An 18,261-nucleotide genomic window follows, 5' to 3' on the forward strand; every position below is an offset into this window, starting at 1 on the left:
CTTTATTCACAGAAAGCTTTTTTTCTTAAAAATTAAGATATCTAAATTCTTTTATTAAAGTTTTTATTTTCATTTTATTTCTCAGCTCATTTATTGAACAATACTTTGGCGGTACTTTTGAGGTTAAAATGAGTTGCAGTGAGGCACCCGATGAGGATACCAGCATTAGCAAAGAGAACTTTTTACAATTAAGTTGTTTTATATCGCCCGAGGTGAAATACATGCATAGTGGCTTAAAATCGAAATTAAATGAAACTTTAGTTAAACGTTCAGAAAGTCTAGGAAGAGATGCCAACTATACCAGATCGGTAAGTGAAGAATTCATTATATTGCTACGCTAATACTTATGAATTTTTTCTCCATCAACAGTATTTAATTAATCGTTTGCCTGCCTATTTAACCGTACAATTTGTACGTTTTCAATACAAGGGTAAAGAAGGCATCAATGCTAAAGTCTTAAAGGATATTAAGTTTCCCATTGATTTCGATGCCTTCGATTTGTGCACACCCGAATTGCAAAATAAACTATGTCCCATGCGCGCAAAATTCAAAGAATTAGAAGATAAAAAACTCGAAAGTCAGGTGAAAGCACCTCTAGATGCGGTTAAATCCAAGGATGGCGGTGATGACAGCAAAACAAAAGTGGAATATGAACCGTTTTATTTTGAAGATGATTTAGGTAGTAATAATTCCGGTTACTATACACTCCAAGCTGTTCTAACACACAAAGGACGTTCTAGCACTTCGGGCCATTATGTGGCATGGGTTAAACAAACCGAAGATATTTGGTTTAAATTTGATGACGATGTCGTAACATCGGTAACAAGTGATGAAATTTTACGTCTTTCGGGCGGTGGTGATTGGCATTGTGCATATGTCCTGTTGTACGGGCCTAAACTATTGCCAAAAGCATCACCACCAGCTATTGAAGCTCAAGAAAGCAATTAAAATGTGAAGTAAACTTATACATCAAAACGCCTACATAATAAACCAATAAATAAACATCATTAATAATTATGTAATTGCATTTTAAGATCTTATTTAAAAAAATAAAAAAAGATTAAAATTAATTGAGTTTTATCTTTAGAATTTGCTCAGTCTGTAGCATGACTTAGAAAACTTTTCAAGGAGTCTTATAGTTTGTTCTTCAATCGTAAACTGTTATTTGAATAAATTTTAACTTCAATCGGAGATTTTTTAAAGATTAAAGCTTTAATCCTGGCTCTTTAAATAAACACATTTTTTGGAAAATATTCGCAAGATATGTGGATCTTTATGAAGTAAAAGCTAAGCTTTAATCTTGGGTCTTAACGTCATCGAATTTATATTTAATCTTGAATCTTTATATAGTCAAGTTATTGTCGCAATATTGAGTTTAATTATAGTCATTTTGGGCCTTTAAAGCTACACTTTTAAATTTTTGTATAAGCAACCATTAGATTCAATCTAGGTAATATTTTAGCTTCAATCTTGGTGTGTTGTATCAATTATGAGTCTTTATATAGGCAATTTTAAGCTTTAGTCTAGAAATTCTTTAACTCCAATTGTGGGTCTTTATAGTGAGAAAATTAATGTCAATCTAAAACCCTTAAATAGTTAAATTTAGAGTTTTTTATAACATCAAACACGGATTTTCCAAATTTCAGTAAAATCGAATCTTTTTTAATACATTTTTTGCCACTATTGGCCTTCTAATTAAAGAAAAACTTAGGGACATAAAAAAATTGAACTTCATTTATTACTTTTTCTGAATGTTAAATATCGTTTTATATATGTGAAGAAGTTGTTTGTTATAAAGCACAGCTTCCAAGCAAAAATTAAAGAATATTAATGTATGCATATGTATGTTAAAAGTTAGCAGTTTAGAAACCATCATCTTCATCCTCAGCCATTTCCTTGGCCAATTCTAAATCTTGCTGTTCACGTTCACGACGCTCTTCGGCACTTTCTAAATCCTTACCATACGACTTGGGTGGATAACGCATAGCCTTAACACTTTGATTATGTAAATTAAGACAGAATGAAATACGTTCGTGGAAAGCCAATTGTGGTTCGCGGGTACTATAGACATCAGTACTTTCCTTGCTGCGCATATAATTATTGGCAGGATCTAAAGTAGCCTCAATAACACCATCGCGTATAGCTTTAGCCACTATAAATTCAGCATCTTCCGGCGAGTCCAACATTAAACGTTTGGCTATATCTGAGGGTGAGATGCGCGAATAGGAGAGACCAATCGAACGTATGGCGGTCTTGATAACATTGTGACGCAAACGTATGATAAGCGTATAGGTGTGATCTTGTTGGAATTTGGGTCCAAAGTTCTCGACTACTTCACCAAATCTCTTTAGGTTACCCAAACGTACAGCCTGCGTAAGTTGGAAATAGGGAGCTAGAGATTTCCTTAAAGCAGCTTGACGGAAAACTTGTCTTTCGGGTATATTGCCCAAAAGCAGTTCTACCACAATAATAAGTTTCTGTACGGTTTGACGGAAACCAACAGCAGCACTTTGTGGTGCCTTACGCAAAGCCTGCACTAAATGCTTATGAGCATCACTGTATTCCAACTTGGCGGCCTTTATGCGACCCAAATAGTACAAGAAACGAGCCCATTCATTGTTGCTGGCTGATTCGGGAAATACTGATTTCTTAACCAATTTATCGGCCTGATCGTAAAGAGAATAATGCAAATAATTGCGCAACAGGCAATTCAATAAAACAGCTTGACCCTCAAAATCATTGCGTAGAGTGGCAGTACGCAAACGGGCATGCAAAAAAGGACGTATACCCTCCAAATTGTTAGTAAGTTCAGCAACACGTGAGTGGTAGAAGTAGAATTTAGCCAAAATCAAATCTAAACTACGACGATTTTGCCCCTGGATTTTAGCCAACAAAGCATCAGAACAGGCAGAAGCCTTTTTCAATTCATTATCATCGATTAATTTCACCAAAAGTAACAAATGATAATAGGCATCAATCTCAATAATGGGAGCGGCAGTGGCCGGGCGTACTTTTTGTACCTTGGGCTCAGGTGTGCCAGCGGGTACGGCAGGAGCAAAAGCTAAAGCAGCCTCTCGATCAGCACCGGCGGGATAAACAATTGTAGCCAAGTAACGCAATACAATGCCATTCAGTTTACGTCTAGTGCTGGGCAATGTTCTCAAAACTCGCGCTATAAAACTGCAAGTTTTAAAGGAAAATTAATATCTCTGCTTTTAATTTATTATTCTTAAAACCTACCGATATTCATTGCTAATCACAGCTTTATCAATTTTTCGTATATGCTCCCGGATTTCCAAAATATGCACAACATCTTGATCTTTTTTGCCATCAGCATTCGAACTTTCATCGGAAGGATCTACCTCCATTTCGGTATCTTTGACTTGACTTTCAGTAACAGTCATTATTTTTGTAGTTCTTATTTTTCTAGGCTATAAAACTTTAAAATATTTTGCTTTTTTTGTTTGGCGAAAATTTGCAGACAATAATTTTTTCTTGTTCTGTTTAAAAAGTTGTCGAGTAATGCTCTTCTAGTAAACAAGATGATTCGGATGTTTGTTATGAAATGGAATGAAACACTTTCTAACAGGGTGTAGAAGAATTAACACCGAAATATATGTTTTTGCAGGGTGTTTAGAAATTTCTTTCAAAATAAATGAAGTTGAAAACGAATCTGTAAACTTATATGGTTTGAAAGCGTCCATTGTGAGGAAAAAGAGTATTTTATTAAAAATAATGCACATTTTCCTTTGTTTTTCCAATGTAATATAAGCAAAATAGAACTTTGGCCGTCATAGCCAATCAAAAACAAATTGATTGTCATGTGATTGTAATTTTTTACCGACTGTATCTGAAAAATATGCATCACCCTGTCACTTCCAATTAGAAAAATTTTCGGAGTCTATATGCAACTTGTTTATCAATTATTTTTCTTTCCTAGTTTTACATTTTTATACGTCTTCTAAATATTACGTTGAATAAAACCATAAAAAAGATATTGACTAAGTTTATAAAAAACTAATCTCCAATTATAAAACAAATGGAGCCACTGCAAACTATAAATCAAGAAACACTTAACATGCATGAAGACGAATTAAAGGCACAGGAAAAATTGAATCAAAGACGTGAAGCACGTAGAAGGAAAATTTTGGAAAATGCTAAAAATCGTCTAGAGAGGTTAAATGGACGTACCGCCGCTACCACCAACACCGCCACCTCCAGCAACATTAACACCACAATTATTAACACTAATACAACTGACTCACATGATGAACACCACAAGCATGAACACATAAATGGTAAGTTGTATGTAGAGTGGCATGATATCATAATGTAACCAGGGGAAGAGTTGAAATGTGGACATTGTATAAAAATAATTGTTTTTCTTAATAACATATCTACTTTGCCTAGGTGAAATCTATGTATATTATCTAGATTAACCAATCTTGCTATATACATATCTATGTATATATATATATTTATCTATCTATCTATCTATCTATCTATCTATCTATCTATCTATCTATCTATCTATCTATCTATCTATCTATCTATCTATCTATCTATCTACCTATCTATCTATCTATCTATCTATCTATCTATCTATCTATCTATCTATCTATCTATCTATCTATCTATCTATCTATCTATCTATCTATCTATCTATCTATCTATATATCTATCTATCTATCTATCTATCTATCTATCTATCTATCTATCTATCTATCTATCTATATATCTATCTATCTATCTATCTATCTATCTATCTATCTATCTATCTATCTATCTATCTATCTATCTATCTATCTATCTATCTATCTATCTATCTATCTATCTATCTATCTATCTATCTATCTATCTATCTATCTATCTATCTATCTATCTATCTATCTATCTATCTATCTATCTGTCTGTCTATCCATCTATCTATTATCTATATATCTATCTATCTATCTATCTATCTATCTATCTATCTATCTATCTATCTATCTATCTATCTATCTATCTATCCATCCATCTATCTATCTATCTATCTATCTATCCATCCATCCATCCATCTATCTATCTATCTATCTATCTATCTATCTATCTATCTATCTATCTATCTATCTATCTATCTATCTATCTATCTATCTATCTATCTATCTATCTATCTATCTATCTATCTATCTATCTATCTATCTGTCTATCTATCTATCTATCTATCTATCTATCTATCTATCTATCTATCTATCTATCTATCTATACACATTTTCTCATATATCTTTCTTTATCTTTCTTACAGGACCAAATCTGCTAGATAGTGTTGAATTTTCTGATCCAGAAGTTGAGCCCGACATTATTCCTCAGCAATTGCTACAAAATGATCCGTCTATGCTTATTGGTGATCTATTTAGCTCATTAAATACCGAAACGACATCAACGCCCTCTCAGCAAAAACGTCATATTTTACTCAGGGCTCGTTTACATTTAATCATTTCGGCTCTTATTGCTTGCATTTTAACATTTGTTTTGCGTGAATCCTCAACTGCAACCACATCATCAGCCAGTTTTAGCATTTTTATACCCGCCGGTCTATGTGTTGTTATTGATTTGCTATTCTTTAGGGAACAGCAACCTTTAAATCCGCTTATAAATTTGGCCATAACCATGTTGAATATAAGATTACCTTCACAGACCAAAAATATTTTACATTTATTTTCGATTATACAAAGTCTTATTGTTGATCTTGGTGTTTTTGTATTTAGTTTTTGTATATTTTCTTGCAGTTTAGTTTGTTTGAATAGTAATTTTATTGATTTAATTGTAATTAAATAGAATATTAACCGCAAAAGAAATATGGTGTATTTATATGGATTTCATATTCTTTTTGTCCAAAAAAATGTAAAAAAACAAATAACTATATAAATAAATTATATTTATAAATATGATGCACGGGTAATTGTATGTTTTTTATTAAATTTTAAATAGAATAGGTAAAAGCGCGAGGAATCTGTTATCATTGACATTTCTTTTTAAGTCGACAGATTGATTCTCGGATGACATAGCAGATTTTACTAATGATCTTCCCGTTTTATAAGGTCTCAAATATGGCAAAAAGGTAAGTTTTTTTAGTTTTAAGGACACGACATCTGGTGTGAGGGAGAAATTCAGAGACCTTACTCGGATTCAGCTCTGCTTAATCCTTTAGAAATGTACATATATTTTGTATCTGGGTTTTTACTTTTTTCAAATTTTGTTGGACTGTGTAATTTACAATGCGAAATGACTGACAATAGGAGGAGACAGTTGAGTCAAACCCCATCTACGCATCAGCTGTGTCACTTAACTCAGATATTACATCCTAGATGAACCAACAGAACATGAGCCGAAGCACCCTCATCCTCAAATGATCTCTTCAAGCACATTCCTCTAGCTTGTAAAGTTTCCGCAACCATATCACATGACTCTGTAGATTCGGCAACACCACCTAGAGACATAAATATGTATTTGGTAGACCAAAATACATCACCAATAAATCAGGATATAATTTAAGATGGTATAACAAAGGATATAGATATTTCCAAAGTCAACCGAACCCAATCAGACCTATTCTTCATAATAAACTCCGAGGGAGTTTGTTCCCGCTCAAATACCTAGCTTTTAAAGTTTCCGTATCACTCTGAAGATTCGGCAACAGCACCTAGAGACATATTTGGTAGACCAAAATACACCACCAATAAATCTGGATACCTCTCTATCTCAAGATGGTATGACAAAGGATGTAGGTGTTTCCAAAGTCAACCGAACCCAATCAGACCTATTGTTCATAACAAACTCCGAGGGAGTTTGTTCCTCACCTATACCTAAAGCATGTAAAAGGGAACAAACTGCTGCGGAATAATTGTTCATAATTGGCCTGAAAGGAAGTACTCCTTAATAATTTGTCATGAATCATGTCGCAATATTGTTGAGATGGCAACAGCCCTAAAAACTTCCCTGATCTTAAAAGTCATATTTAATCAGTACTAGCCGTGCCAGGAGTCATAAAGATCCCGACGGAATCTTAGCCAATAACCAGCCAGGACAAGTCATAATGGCAACTGGCCTCCGTTGTACTAAATTTTGTGGTTCTCTGGTTCGATCCCAGGGTTAATCACTACAAAAAAAGACAGAGGATGCATTTGACACCATTAGTTAATTACCCCGAGTTGATAGCACCACTATTCCAAGGGAATTGCAATAACACGAATATGACGATATGTTCATCAGGGGAAGGTTTAAGAGAGGAGCCAAGGCACTTTAAGATTTAATCGTCGTAGTGCTTTATGTTTCTTTTCACCCAAACAACAAATACGTTGAACTCCCTACAGTGGTATAATGTTACACTTTAGACCCTGCACCTGATTATAAGTATGAGCGCAAGTCTAATTAATTTTTATAAAGCTAAAAGTGTCATAGTAAGACTAAGAACCCATTATTGTATTTCTTGTGAAATGATAGATTTCCGTTTTAGTTGGTCTGATTTTGTTTATTAATTTTTCATAATGCTTTTATTTCCTTAATAAAAATTTCACCAATTAATTTCTCTTAGTGTATAACAATAAGCCATAGAGAAAATTACAGCCAATCAGATTGAAGACAACCATATTGTAAAATTTGATTGGTAGAAAAACGGGGGTGTGTAAACAAAAACAAAGGAAAATATGTTTTGCTTACAATTTGAAATTGTAACAATAATGAAAAACTACAAAATATAATGAAGAGTTTTTCAATATTTGATTTCAGTATTATTAAGACATTTTAAATATACGCGCGTTAAACGGAATTTGGAAAAGAAGAAAAACTAAAAAAAAATGATCTAAAAGTTTTGAAATAAATAAACAAATAAAAAAAAAATAATAAAAAATACTATAAAAAATAGAAATAAAAATAAATAAAGAAACAAATAAATAATCATGTCTAAATACGAAACACAACAAATATGCCGGGAACCCTCACCGTTTTATCAAAATGATCAGATTTTTTATAATAATAATTATCGTTTAATGGAAATTAATACAATAGAACGTATGTGTTTTGCTAAAAAAAAAGTGTGTTTTGAATCTGTAATAATTCCTTTTTTAAATAATAGATACTTGGAATACTCCCACCTATTGTGCTGATACAAAACTTCATCCACAACAACAGCATCAGCAACATCAACAAGATTGCTGTCAACCCACTACTACCACCACCACTACCTGTACTTTAACAGCCATTAATAATGCAAATAATTACTACCGCTCACCAAGTTATTGTCCCGCTTCATCTTCAGATTTGGAAGGTAATTGGATCTCAAATTTAGAAACGAGAAACTTAAAATGTTTGTTAGAATTGAGAAGAATGGTCTCTTTTATCTGAAATACATATTGGGTTACTTTGCAGATCATTTAAAGTGGATTTTAATTATTTATTTTCTTAAATTATATGAAAATTTTTTGTGTTTTAAGATGTGGAAAGCCAATTTCATGAAAGTTTGTTTACAAACGTTTCAACAAAAACTACTATTTCTGTCCCCCCAGTTCGTGTGATAAAGAAACGCAATACAGCGAATAAGAAAGAACGACGGCGTACACAGAGTATAAATAATGCTTTTTCTTGCTTGCGGGAAAAGATACCAAATGTTCCATCGGATACGAAATTATCAAAGGTAAGTTTTTGTAGAATTTAAAGTATGAAATGTTTTTTCCAAATTTCGAAAAGTGCGGTTAGGTTGGTTTTAGATAAAGTGCAATTCACTCGGAGGCCGTTGTGATATCATTAATTAAGATTAAAATGGATAGAGATTAAATAGGAAAAGGAAAAAAGGAAGGAAAATAGACTGGAAAAAGACTGAGGTCCAAGGGTCTGTTTCTAAAATTAGTTGGATTAATATTCTGAAAGAATAAACCGCAAAACTTATACTTATAGCCATTTTGAGCATGTGTAATCTAGGACCTATAGTACAATCGTCTGTTGTTCCTTGACATCTTGCTGCAGGCAATCTGAGGAAAATTCAATAATAAAATTGATCGTCTTTGCGTTAACTCTATAGTTTAGGTTGATAGAAGTATGTATGTATACTACATTAAATCCGGAGAAATGCTCCTACATAAGTAGGTCACTATCGGGCCTTTGTCGCCGCACCTTATTATGGAAAATGTTGGTAAAAACAAAAACCCTGTATAGTGATCAATGAAAATATCGTCCGATTTTCAGAAACTCAATTTTCTGCATGTAATTCCAAAGATTTTTCCAATTAGTGTTTGTGAAGATTGTTATATCCGGATATTTGGATCTAATTTCGACAAAAGCCTGACAATGACAAAGGAAGTGCTGCAGAGTTTCACTGTTCTTCTGATTTGTATAGCTGTGTCAATTTTGTATAGCTGTGTCCGTACGTAATCCTGTGTATCCACTCAAAATACGTACCATCATACTAAGCTCAGACTTGCTCATTTTGAGGAGTCTGTTCGTCCTGCTCTCCTTAGGGTTAACCTATAGGATATTTATGGGTCTACCCATCGTTTCATTATTCCAAGAAGCCTTATGGGATTTTCTTGCCCATATTTTTTAATTTGGCTGTTGTTGCGTCGAATAGCTTTGCGATCGTCAAGGAGCTTGAGGTATTTAGAGCTACCTTTTCTTTAAAACATCTAAATTCGAGCTTACATAGCTGACTACTCCCTAGTGGCCTGGTACCCATACGATGCAAGGCTACTTCTTTGAGAGTATTCGGTAAATGCTTTCTTACAATCCAAACTTTATCACCTGATATCGCCCTAATTGCCTTCTGGTTTTTGGTAAATAAGTTATTGCGCGAATTTCTGCCTGGAAACTACCCAGCAAAAATAAAACGAAGTACTCTTACTTGTTATGATATAAAAAATGTTATATTTGGGCTTTTGTAGTAAATGTGTCTATTACCCTAATTAATAAATTAGTTGTACTACAATTTCACTTCCGAATAACTTCCATTAAAATTACTCCTTGAGAATGACTTCAGAAGTAGTGAATTTCTTCTTCTTCAGGTCTTTTTCAGTGCTTCCATGGAGTAAATTCTACCTCTTTTTCGCTTCTTTGGAAGTTTTTTTTTTTTGTTGGGTAGTGTTGTAATTAGATAGATAGAGTCTTCAATATAGAACCGCAGGCCCGTTTTGTACCCAATTAATAGCCATTCGAGTTGCATCGGATTCCTACGGGTAGTAGTTTGATATTAACTTTTTATCCAAAGAAGTCTACCGAATTATTGAAGCTTACGTTAGAATTGGTCTAATCACGCTTTTATGAAGCCAGCCGGTAACGTCTTGTCCAGAAAACCAGATTCAATGGCAATCATTGTATTTCTTGTGAAAAAAACAGATTGCAGTCTTCTACGGGTTAACATTCAGACCTCTTGGCTCAACCAAGCTTACATAAGTAATTTGGATCCTTTCCCCTTGGAAGTATTACGATATCGTCTGCATAACAGACAGGTCTTAGACCTTTCTCGGTTAGGGTCTTTACATAAGCATGCTGTCTATGTTTGAGGTATTTGTCGGATATACTGCTACCGTCCTAAGATTTTAAGTGAAGGACTTAAGGCTTATCGGACTTTGGTGTCTATACAGATTTAGATGTTTTACAATCCATCCAAATTTTGGGAGATAGTTCTATAATAGAATCAAATAGGTAGTTTTAACGCCTCTGTACCATCTAGTTAGGTTAAGTTTAGAAATTTGTTTGTCCGTTCCCTTGCTTTTCAGATCCGTAGAATCTCCGCTTCGTTTAATTCTGGGCCGATTGGTATACTTAAAAATGGGTGAAGACTTTTTTAATAAATTTATTTCTTCATTTACAGATAAAAACCCTTAAATTAGCGATATTATATATAAAATATCTAGTCGAAGTTTTAGACGGTGATCAAGATCCCAAAAATGGTTTTCGGGCGGACCTAAAACCTTTGCATCGTAAAAATTCCCACGAAAAAAGAGCATATGTAAGAAATGAAACAAAGGTAAGTAGCCCGAATTTAATATAAATTACATTCATTGCAAAAATTTTACATATTTAGAGTAAATACACACAAAATAAATTATAGACCCCACAACAAACTGTAAATGAAGGATTAATGTTATTCATATTTACGCATAACAGAAGTATCCCACATAATTTTGACAGAAAACAGACATAATTTTATAAAATGAAACAAGCGAGAGAGATGCCTCATTAAACGACACTTAAGTAAATTATATTTTTATTTATATGGATTTTGTTTTCGGTTATGGTTATGATTTTAATCAGACAGACATCGACAAATGAATGTGGCATGCGTAATACCGCAGGCACTTAACAAGAAATTGGTTGTTGGTTTTCTAAGTAGATAAGTATGTAGAAATCCCAAAAAACATTTAGTATTATGGTTGGTGGTGTTATTAGAGAAACAATAGAGGAAAATGTATAACTCCTAAAAGTTAAGTGGGTTGATATAACTGGTGTGAATTGTTTTTAATAACTCTATTACATTATTGTTATGACAAGTAAGAGAGGAGGGTGGTTGACTTTTTCCATATAAATCTTGTTACATTTTGTTGTTGGCAAATAGCATCAAGTGCATAAATTCCTATTTAATTCAGCAAGTGTTTCAAAAAAACAATAAAAATTGTAAGTTAAGAGAAAAAAGAACATCTTGTAATTGAGTTAATTTAATGTTCGGAGTAAAAAGCATTTACTGATAAAAATATATCATAAATCGTGCAGTACATTGTATTCTGTCGGTAAACCACATGGCCTATTGAATTTTCATTAATTCTTTTTTACTTAAATGAATTTGAAGAATTAAAAGCTTATCTCGTTTTTGAATATACACCCCTTTTTAAGATTTTTTTTTCAATAAACAAATATTAATACAGTGCGGATCACTTGAACATAAATAGTTTTGAAAAAAATCATTAATTGGGTATGTATATTCGATCAAGCTTGCGCATAAAAATTTTAATATTTTTAAATAAATGCCATGGAAAATTAAGACTTTGAAATGGTACTAACTGATAACAAAAATAGTCCTTTTTATGATGTAAAGTACTAACTAATTTTGCGCAACACTACTGACTAGACTGCAAATAAGACTACACCAAATACCTAGACTAGATTATGCACTAGGCTATAGACTAGACTATAGACTAGACTATAGACAAGACTATAGACTAGACTATAGACTAGACTATAGACTAGACTATAGACTAGACTATATAGACTAGACTAGACTATAGACTAGACTATAGACTAGACTATAGACTAGACTATAGACTAGACTATAGACTAGACTATAGACTAGACTATAGACTAGACTATAGACTAGACTATAGACTAGACTATAGACTAGACTATAGACTAGACTATAGACTAGACTATAGACTAGACTATAGACTAGACTATAGACTAGACTATAGACTAGACTATAGACTAGACTATAGACTAGACTATAGACTAGACTATAGACTAGACTATAGACTAGACTATAGACTAGACTATAGACTAGACTATAGACTAGACTATAGACTAGACTATAGACTAGACTATAGACTAGACTATAGACTAGACTGTAGACTAGACTATAGACTAGACTATAGACTAGACTATAGACTAGACTGTAGACTAGACTATAGACTAGACTATAGACTAGACTATAGACTAGACTATAGACTAGACTATAGACTAGACTATAGACTAGACTATAGACTAGACTATAGACTAGACTATAGACTAGACTATAGACTAGACTATAGACTAGACTATAGACTAGACTATAGACTAGACTATAAACTAGACTATAGACTAGACTATAGACTAGACTATAGACTAGACTATAGACTAGACTATAGACTAGACTATAGACTAGACTATAGACTAGACTATAGACTAGACTATAGACTAGACTATAGACTAGACTATAGACTAGACTATAGACTAGACTATAGACTAGACTATAGACTAGACTAAAGACTAGACTATAGACTAGACTATAGACTAGACTATAGACTAGACTATAGACTAGACTATAGACTAGACTGTAGACTAGACTATATACTAGACTATAGATTAGACTATAGACTAGACTATAGACTAGACTATAGACTAGACTAGACTATAGACTAGACTATAGACTAGACTAGACTAGACTATAGAATAGACTAGACTAGACTAGACTAGACTAGACTATAGACTAGACTATAGACCAGACTATAGACTAGACTATAGACTAGACTATAGACTAGACTGTAGACTAGACTATAGACTAGACTATAGACTAGACTATAGACTAGACTATAGACTAGACTATAGACTAGACTATAGACTAGACTATAGACTAGACTAGACTATAGACTAGACTATAGACTAGACTAGACTATAGACTAGACTATAGACTAGACTATAGACTAGACTATAGACTAGACTATAGACTAGACTATAGACTAGACTATAGACTAGACTATAGACTAGACTATAGACTAGACTATAGACTAGACTATAGACTAGACTATAGTCTAGACTATAGACTAGACTATAGACTAGACTATAGGCTAGACTATATACTAGACTATAGACTAGACTAGACAGTTTTTGTTTATTAAAACTCAACAAATACTTTATGAAATCATTCAAAAACATATTTTTTATTTAATTATCTACAACACAATTCTGCCAGGAATATTTCTTATAGATTTTTGACTACAAATAGGTACTTTTTGAATTCTTATGGGTCAGGTCATTCGAATGCTTTTTTTAACACTTGTTATGTAAAGATATAAATGTTTATTAGAGTAGGGCGACAGTGATATCTTTTAAAAAAAGCATATCAGGAATTGTAAAAATAGCGAAAATTAAGGACGCAGCTTCCATAATACAGTATAAAATGTTATAATTATATTAATTAGGCAGCAATCGTGATAAAATTTTTCAAACATTTTTTTATGGCAGACATCGAACCATAATTGACCAACCCCAATATAAGGTCTACTCAGAAAAGTATTCTAACGCTCATAACTGATTTAATAATATCATAATATCGAAACAATTCAGAACAAACAAGTATTATTGGAACAAAAATCTTTTTCCAAAATTTTATAAGGTTCAGTTCATTGCTGACCATACCCCCATTTAAATTCCTCTTTATGAAATTGCTTTAACGCTCATAACAGGCTAGTGGTGTAGTTCGTCATAAACACATTTATAAGAGCAAATATATCTGTGCCAAATGTAATAAGGAGGTTTCAGAATTGACCCTACCTCCATATAGGCTAAAATACAAATATAGTGATGAAAATCAATACAAACAAGTTTTATAGGATAAAAAATCTCATTACCAAATCTTGGTAAGGACGGATCCATAATACGCTTTCTGGTCCCTTATTTAAAGCTAAAAATTTTATGTCAAAAATAAATCAATCTTTCATAGATATCTGTCATGTAACATTTCTAAAAACTTTTTTATGCAAAGCATGCAAAAAATATGATCATGATTTACATCTTATCTAATGGCACTTCGTAGGAGCGCTCATATGATACCCCATTCGTTTATAGGGAACTTTTCAATTAAAAATTTAAATAATTAAACAGTTTCCTACAATACTAACTTGTACATGGAGCAAATTCATTGGGAGTGATAGGTTTGTATGGCTTTAGAGAGTTTGGATCATAACTTGTTGTTCAAAGTTTCAAGAACGACTATAATTTTTCATTGTTAGTTGGCTTCTTACCTAACTCTTCCCACTTGCTTTTAATCTTTGACAATTTTTTACTACACAAAGCTTTACTTTTTACATTGATTAACTGCATTTCTAGAGATCCGGTACCGATTCCAAATGTTCCAATGAGGATTTGTTCTCAAATTCCAATGAGGATTTGTTCTCAAATGTACGATTGTAAGAGCCAAAAAAGCAAGGATATGAGCGAAAGCTAATGATGTTGTTTTCGTTCTTTCTTAATCAAAAAGAATTTGTTTTTGCTTTGCTCGCGAGCCGTAGTTTGCCGATCCCTGGACTAGACTATGGACTAGACTATAGACTAGAATAGACTATAGATTAGACTATAGACTAGAATAGACTATAGACTAGACTATAGACTAGACTATAGACTAGACTATAGACTAGACTATAGACTAGACTATAGACTAGACTATAGATTAGACTATAGACTAGACTATAGACTAGACTATAGACTAGACTATAGACTAGACTATAGACTAGACTATAGACTAGACTATAGACTAGACTATAGACTAGACTATAGACTAGACTATAGACTAGACTATAGACTAGACTATAGACTAGACTATAGACTAGACTATAGACTAGACTATAGACTAGACTATAGACTAGACTATAGACTAGACTATAGACTAGACTATAGACTAGACTATAGACTAGACTATAGACTAAGACATAGACTAGACTAGACTATAGACTAGACTATAGACTAGACTATAGACTAGACTATAGACTAGACTATAGACTAGACTATAGACTAGACTATAGACTAGACTATTAGACTAGACTATAGACTAGACTATAGACTAGACTATAGACTAGACTATAGACTAGACTATAGACTAGACTATAGACTTAGACTATAGACTAGACTATAGACTAGACTATAGACTAGACTATAGACTAGACTATAGACTAGACTATAGACTAGACTATAGACTAGACTATAGACACATAGACTATAGACTAGACTATAGACTAGACTATAGACTAGACTATAGACTAGACTATAGACTAGACTATAGGACTAGACTATAGACTAGACTATAGACTAGACTATAGACTAGACTATAGACTAGGACTATAGACTAGACTAGACTAGACTATAGACTAGACTATAGACTAGACTATAGACTAGACTATAGACTAGACTATAGACTAGACTATAGACTAGACTATAGACTAGACTATAGACTAGACTATAGACTAGACTATAGACTAGACTACAGACTAGACTATAGACTAGACTATAGACTAGACTATAGGCTAGACTATAGACTAGACTATAGAGTATCGAGTATCGTGGACTAGACTATAGAGTATCGAGTATCGTGGTATGCCTGATTTAAGCTTGTTTATATGTGTGTATATAAATTCACCAATTTAAAGTACTTTCGAAATGATTTAGTGTAGGTTGATAGAAATTATTTAAAACGCGGGATTTTGGAGTTGTTTTAAAAACGTTTTAAAAAAGCGATTTTCAATTTATGCAAATATGCATAAACGCATATTCGATCTACGACTGGAGTCGGTTAAATACAAAAATTTGTTTAGAAGTTTAATTTTGCCCCTTATATTTTCAGAGTGAAAACAATGTGTTGTGAAAGTAACAGCGCTATGTTGACAAACTAAATGACAACGATGCGTAGTCGAAATCACAACGATTACTAAAATGACACAAAACATAATCGAAATGACAACAATGCATTGTCTGGTAGTCCAAATGATAACTGGGTGTTATTTAAATTTTATAAACATCCGTTGTCTAAATATTAACAAATTGATACGGATTGTATCAATTTCGGTACTTTTATACCGGTTTTTTCCCTCTGTGTACAAAATCCAAAGAAATTCATCAGAGTCACTATCGGGTCTTTGGTACGCTACTTTTTATGGAAAATGTTTCTATGAAGGTATTTTCGTCTGATTTCCATAAACTCAGTTTCGTAATTCTTAAGTATATTCCAATCAGTGTACGTAAGGGATGTTATATTCGTGATTTGTCATTACCAGGCGAAAACTTGCTCCCGATAGAGTTTCTCAATAGGATCTTTGTGGTTATTCCCACCGTTTTATTACTCAATTTGGTCTTATGAGATTCTCTAGCTCATACTTTTAAGTCAGACCTCGTTGCGATGAAAGTTTTTGCGGTCGTCACATTAACTACCTTAAGTTTCCTTCCCTTTAAAGCAAGTATCTTCGTTCTTTCGTTGCCGGTTAATCGCGAGAGTATTCCTTTAAATCTCTCTTACAGTCCAATACGTTCATTGATTAAACTTTGTCACCTGGTATCGACCTAATTGTCTTCTATTTGTCAGTAAATGTGTTAACTCCTGTTGGCACCATACCTAATTTACACATATCATTTTTGCACGGGATTCTTCCTGGAAGTAAAGGTTGAGACGGGAGTTCCAATGTAGAACTCCAGGTCCGTTATCTCTCAGTTTACAACCTTCCGATTAGCAACGAATAGCTACAAGTATTTGCTCTAATGTTCCGCTTGACCATGTTATCAAGGTTTCAAAGTTACCGACCCATTCTCTGTCTGGTATGCGATCAGGCACGTACGATATATACATTGATGACGTGTCTTATAATCTTGCCTTTATTCAGTTCTCCTAAAGTTAAGAGTCGTTCGGCTGTAAGTGCTGCCTCATTACTTTCATATGTATATTTCAATAGGAAGAATATTTAGCAACGTCTCCAGTCTTGATTGACGTAGTGCCCACGACCCACTTATACGCAAGCAGCATGTACGCTGAACTTCCTGTCTAATCAAGTTCCCTACATAGCGATTAGATCAAAGTACTTACAACTATCAACTTTTTGTTTTTTATGTTTTTCTTACAAAATAGTCGATTTGCTGAAACTTTTTCAGAATTTTCTTGACCTTATTTATTTTTTTGACCCTTTATAAATTATTCGCCTTTATTTTTTAGGACCAAACAGTATATTTCCATTTTGATGATTTTTTTCAATAAATTAATGTATAATTTTCTTATATTTTAGTCTATCAGTCGTCAAAGCAAAGGACGTACCGGTTGGCCACAAGATGTCTGGGCTTCCGAATTAGTTCCCGAACAAGAGTAGAAATTATTGTAAATTATTTTAGTATAAGTTTAGAAATTATAAAAAAGAAACTATGGATTCCTTAATTTATTATTCCTTTAAACAAAGAAAACAAAAATTTAGTATTAACGTAACGTAAGTAATAAAACAAACAAACCGTTAAATGTTAATGTCTATTATTTATAAATCCTTTGTTAATTGATCCATAAAACCCCAACTACTAGCAAGTATAAACATTCGATCAATAAACAATTTTAACAAGTTAACAAATCACTCTATTTTTCACGGGAAATTTAAAATGTAAACAAACTGTTTGGTGGGGTACATTGTACAATTGAAATTGAAGTCATTAGCAATAATAATGTTCCTAGAAGGATTAACAAAAAATGTTGAAGTGAAAAAAAAATATACAAAATCATTTCCGCTATAGGAAAAGGAGACAAAT

General features: G+C 32.9%; 4 protein-coding genes across 5 annotated transcripts in view; 3 read left to right on the forward strand and 1 right to left on the reverse strand.

Annotated features, from left to right (window-relative positions):
* The window catches only part of LOC119600133 (ubiquitin carboxyl-terminal hydrolase 14), a 3,058-nt gene extending 1,988 nt beyond the window's left edge, over nt 1–1,070 (forward strand). The window contains exons 5-6 of the mRNA XM_037950222.1: nt 86–308; nt 370–1,070. Coding sequence (XP_037806150.1) covers nt 86–308; nt 370–948 — 802 coding nt within the window. The 3' untranslated portion in view covers nt 949–1,070. The remainder of the gene's footprint in view (nt 1–85; nt 309–369) is intronic.
* A 637-nt stretch (nt 1,071–1,707) lies between these two features.
* On the reverse strand, nt 1,708–3,553 carry LOC119600134 (probable 26S proteasome non-ATPase regulatory subunit 3). Its single transcript, XM_037950223.1, has 2 exons — nt 3,241–3,553; nt 1,708–3,180 (listed from the first exon to the last, which is right to left on the reverse strand). Exons 1-2 carry the CDS (start codon nt 3,402–3,404, stop codon nt 1,863–1,865), a joined length of 1,482 nt encoding a protein of 493 aa, XP_037806151.1. The 5' UTR covers nt 3,405–3,553; the 3' UTR covers nt 1,708–1,862.
* A 346-nt stretch (nt 3,554–3,899) lies between these two features.
* On the forward strand, nt 3,900–5,941 carry LOC119600176. The gene is made up of 2 exons (XM_037950266.1): nt 3,900–4,298; nt 5,285–5,941. The coding sequence occupies exons 1-2, from the start codon at nt 4,040–4,042 to the stop codon at nt 5,815–5,817; spliced, it is 792 nt and encodes a 263-aa protein (XP_037806194.1). The 5' UTR covers nt 3,900–4,039; the 3' UTR covers nt 5,818–5,941.
* Nucleotides 5,942–7,797: 1,856 nt separating this feature from the next.
* Nucleotides 7,798–18,007, forward strand: LOC119600169 (heart- and neural crest derivatives-expressed protein 2). Of its 2 annotated transcripts, none has more exons than XM_037950258.1 (5): nt 7,798–8,049; nt 8,114–8,305; nt 8,472–8,671; nt 10,841–10,996; nt 17,757–18,007. In XM_037950258.1, exons 1-5 carry the CDS (start codon nt 7,938–7,940, stop codon nt 17,835–17,837), a joined length of 741 nt encoding a protein of 246 aa, XP_037806186.1. In that variant the 5' UTR covers nt 7,798–7,937; the 3' UTR covers nt 17,838–18,007. The 2 variants fall into 2 exon arrangements, with proteins under 2 accessions (XP_037806186.1, XP_037806187.1); XM_037950259.1 differs by having other exon boundaries at nt 8,544–8,671.
* The last annotated feature ends 254 nt before the right edge of the window (nt 18,008–18,261 follow it).

This window comes from Lucilia sericata, unplaced genomic scaffold (genome assembly GCF_015586225.1).
Source record: "Lucilia sericata isolate MDLA Ls3-8-SP2 unplaced genomic scaffold, ASM1558622v1 Contig000105F_arrow, whole genome shotgun sequence".
Taxonomy (NCBI): domain Eukaryota; kingdom Metazoa; phylum Arthropoda; class Insecta; order Diptera; family Calliphoridae; genus Lucilia; species Lucilia sericata.

Coding starts and splice junctions, on each gene's coding strand:
- LOC119600134 (XM_037950223.1), bottom strand. CDS start 3,404: ATGACTGTTACTGAAAGTCAAGTCAAAGATACCGAAATGGAGGTAGAT. Junction 3,181..3,240: donor GTGATTAGCAATGAATATCG/GTAGGTTTTAAG, acceptor TAAAACTTGCAG/TTTTATAGCGCGAGTTTTGA.
- LOC119600176 (XM_037950266.1), top strand. CDS start 4,040: ATGGAGCCACTGCAAACTATAAATCAAGAAACACTTAACATGCATGAA. Junction 4,299..5,284: donor CAAGCATGAACACATAAATG/GTAAGTTGTATG, acceptor TCTTTCTTACAG/GACCAAATCTGCTAGATAGT.
- LOC119600169 (XM_037950258.1), top strand. CDS start 7,938: ATGTCTAAATACGAAACACAACAAATATGCCGGGAACCCTCACCGTTT. Junction 8,050..8,113: donor GGAAATTAATACAATAGAAC/GTATGTGTTTTG, acceptor TTTAAATAATAG/ATACTTGGAATACTCCCACC. Junction 8,306..8,471: donor TTCATCTTCAGATTTGGAAG/GTAATTGGATCT, acceptor TTGTGTTTTAAG/ATGTGGAAAGCCAATTTCAT.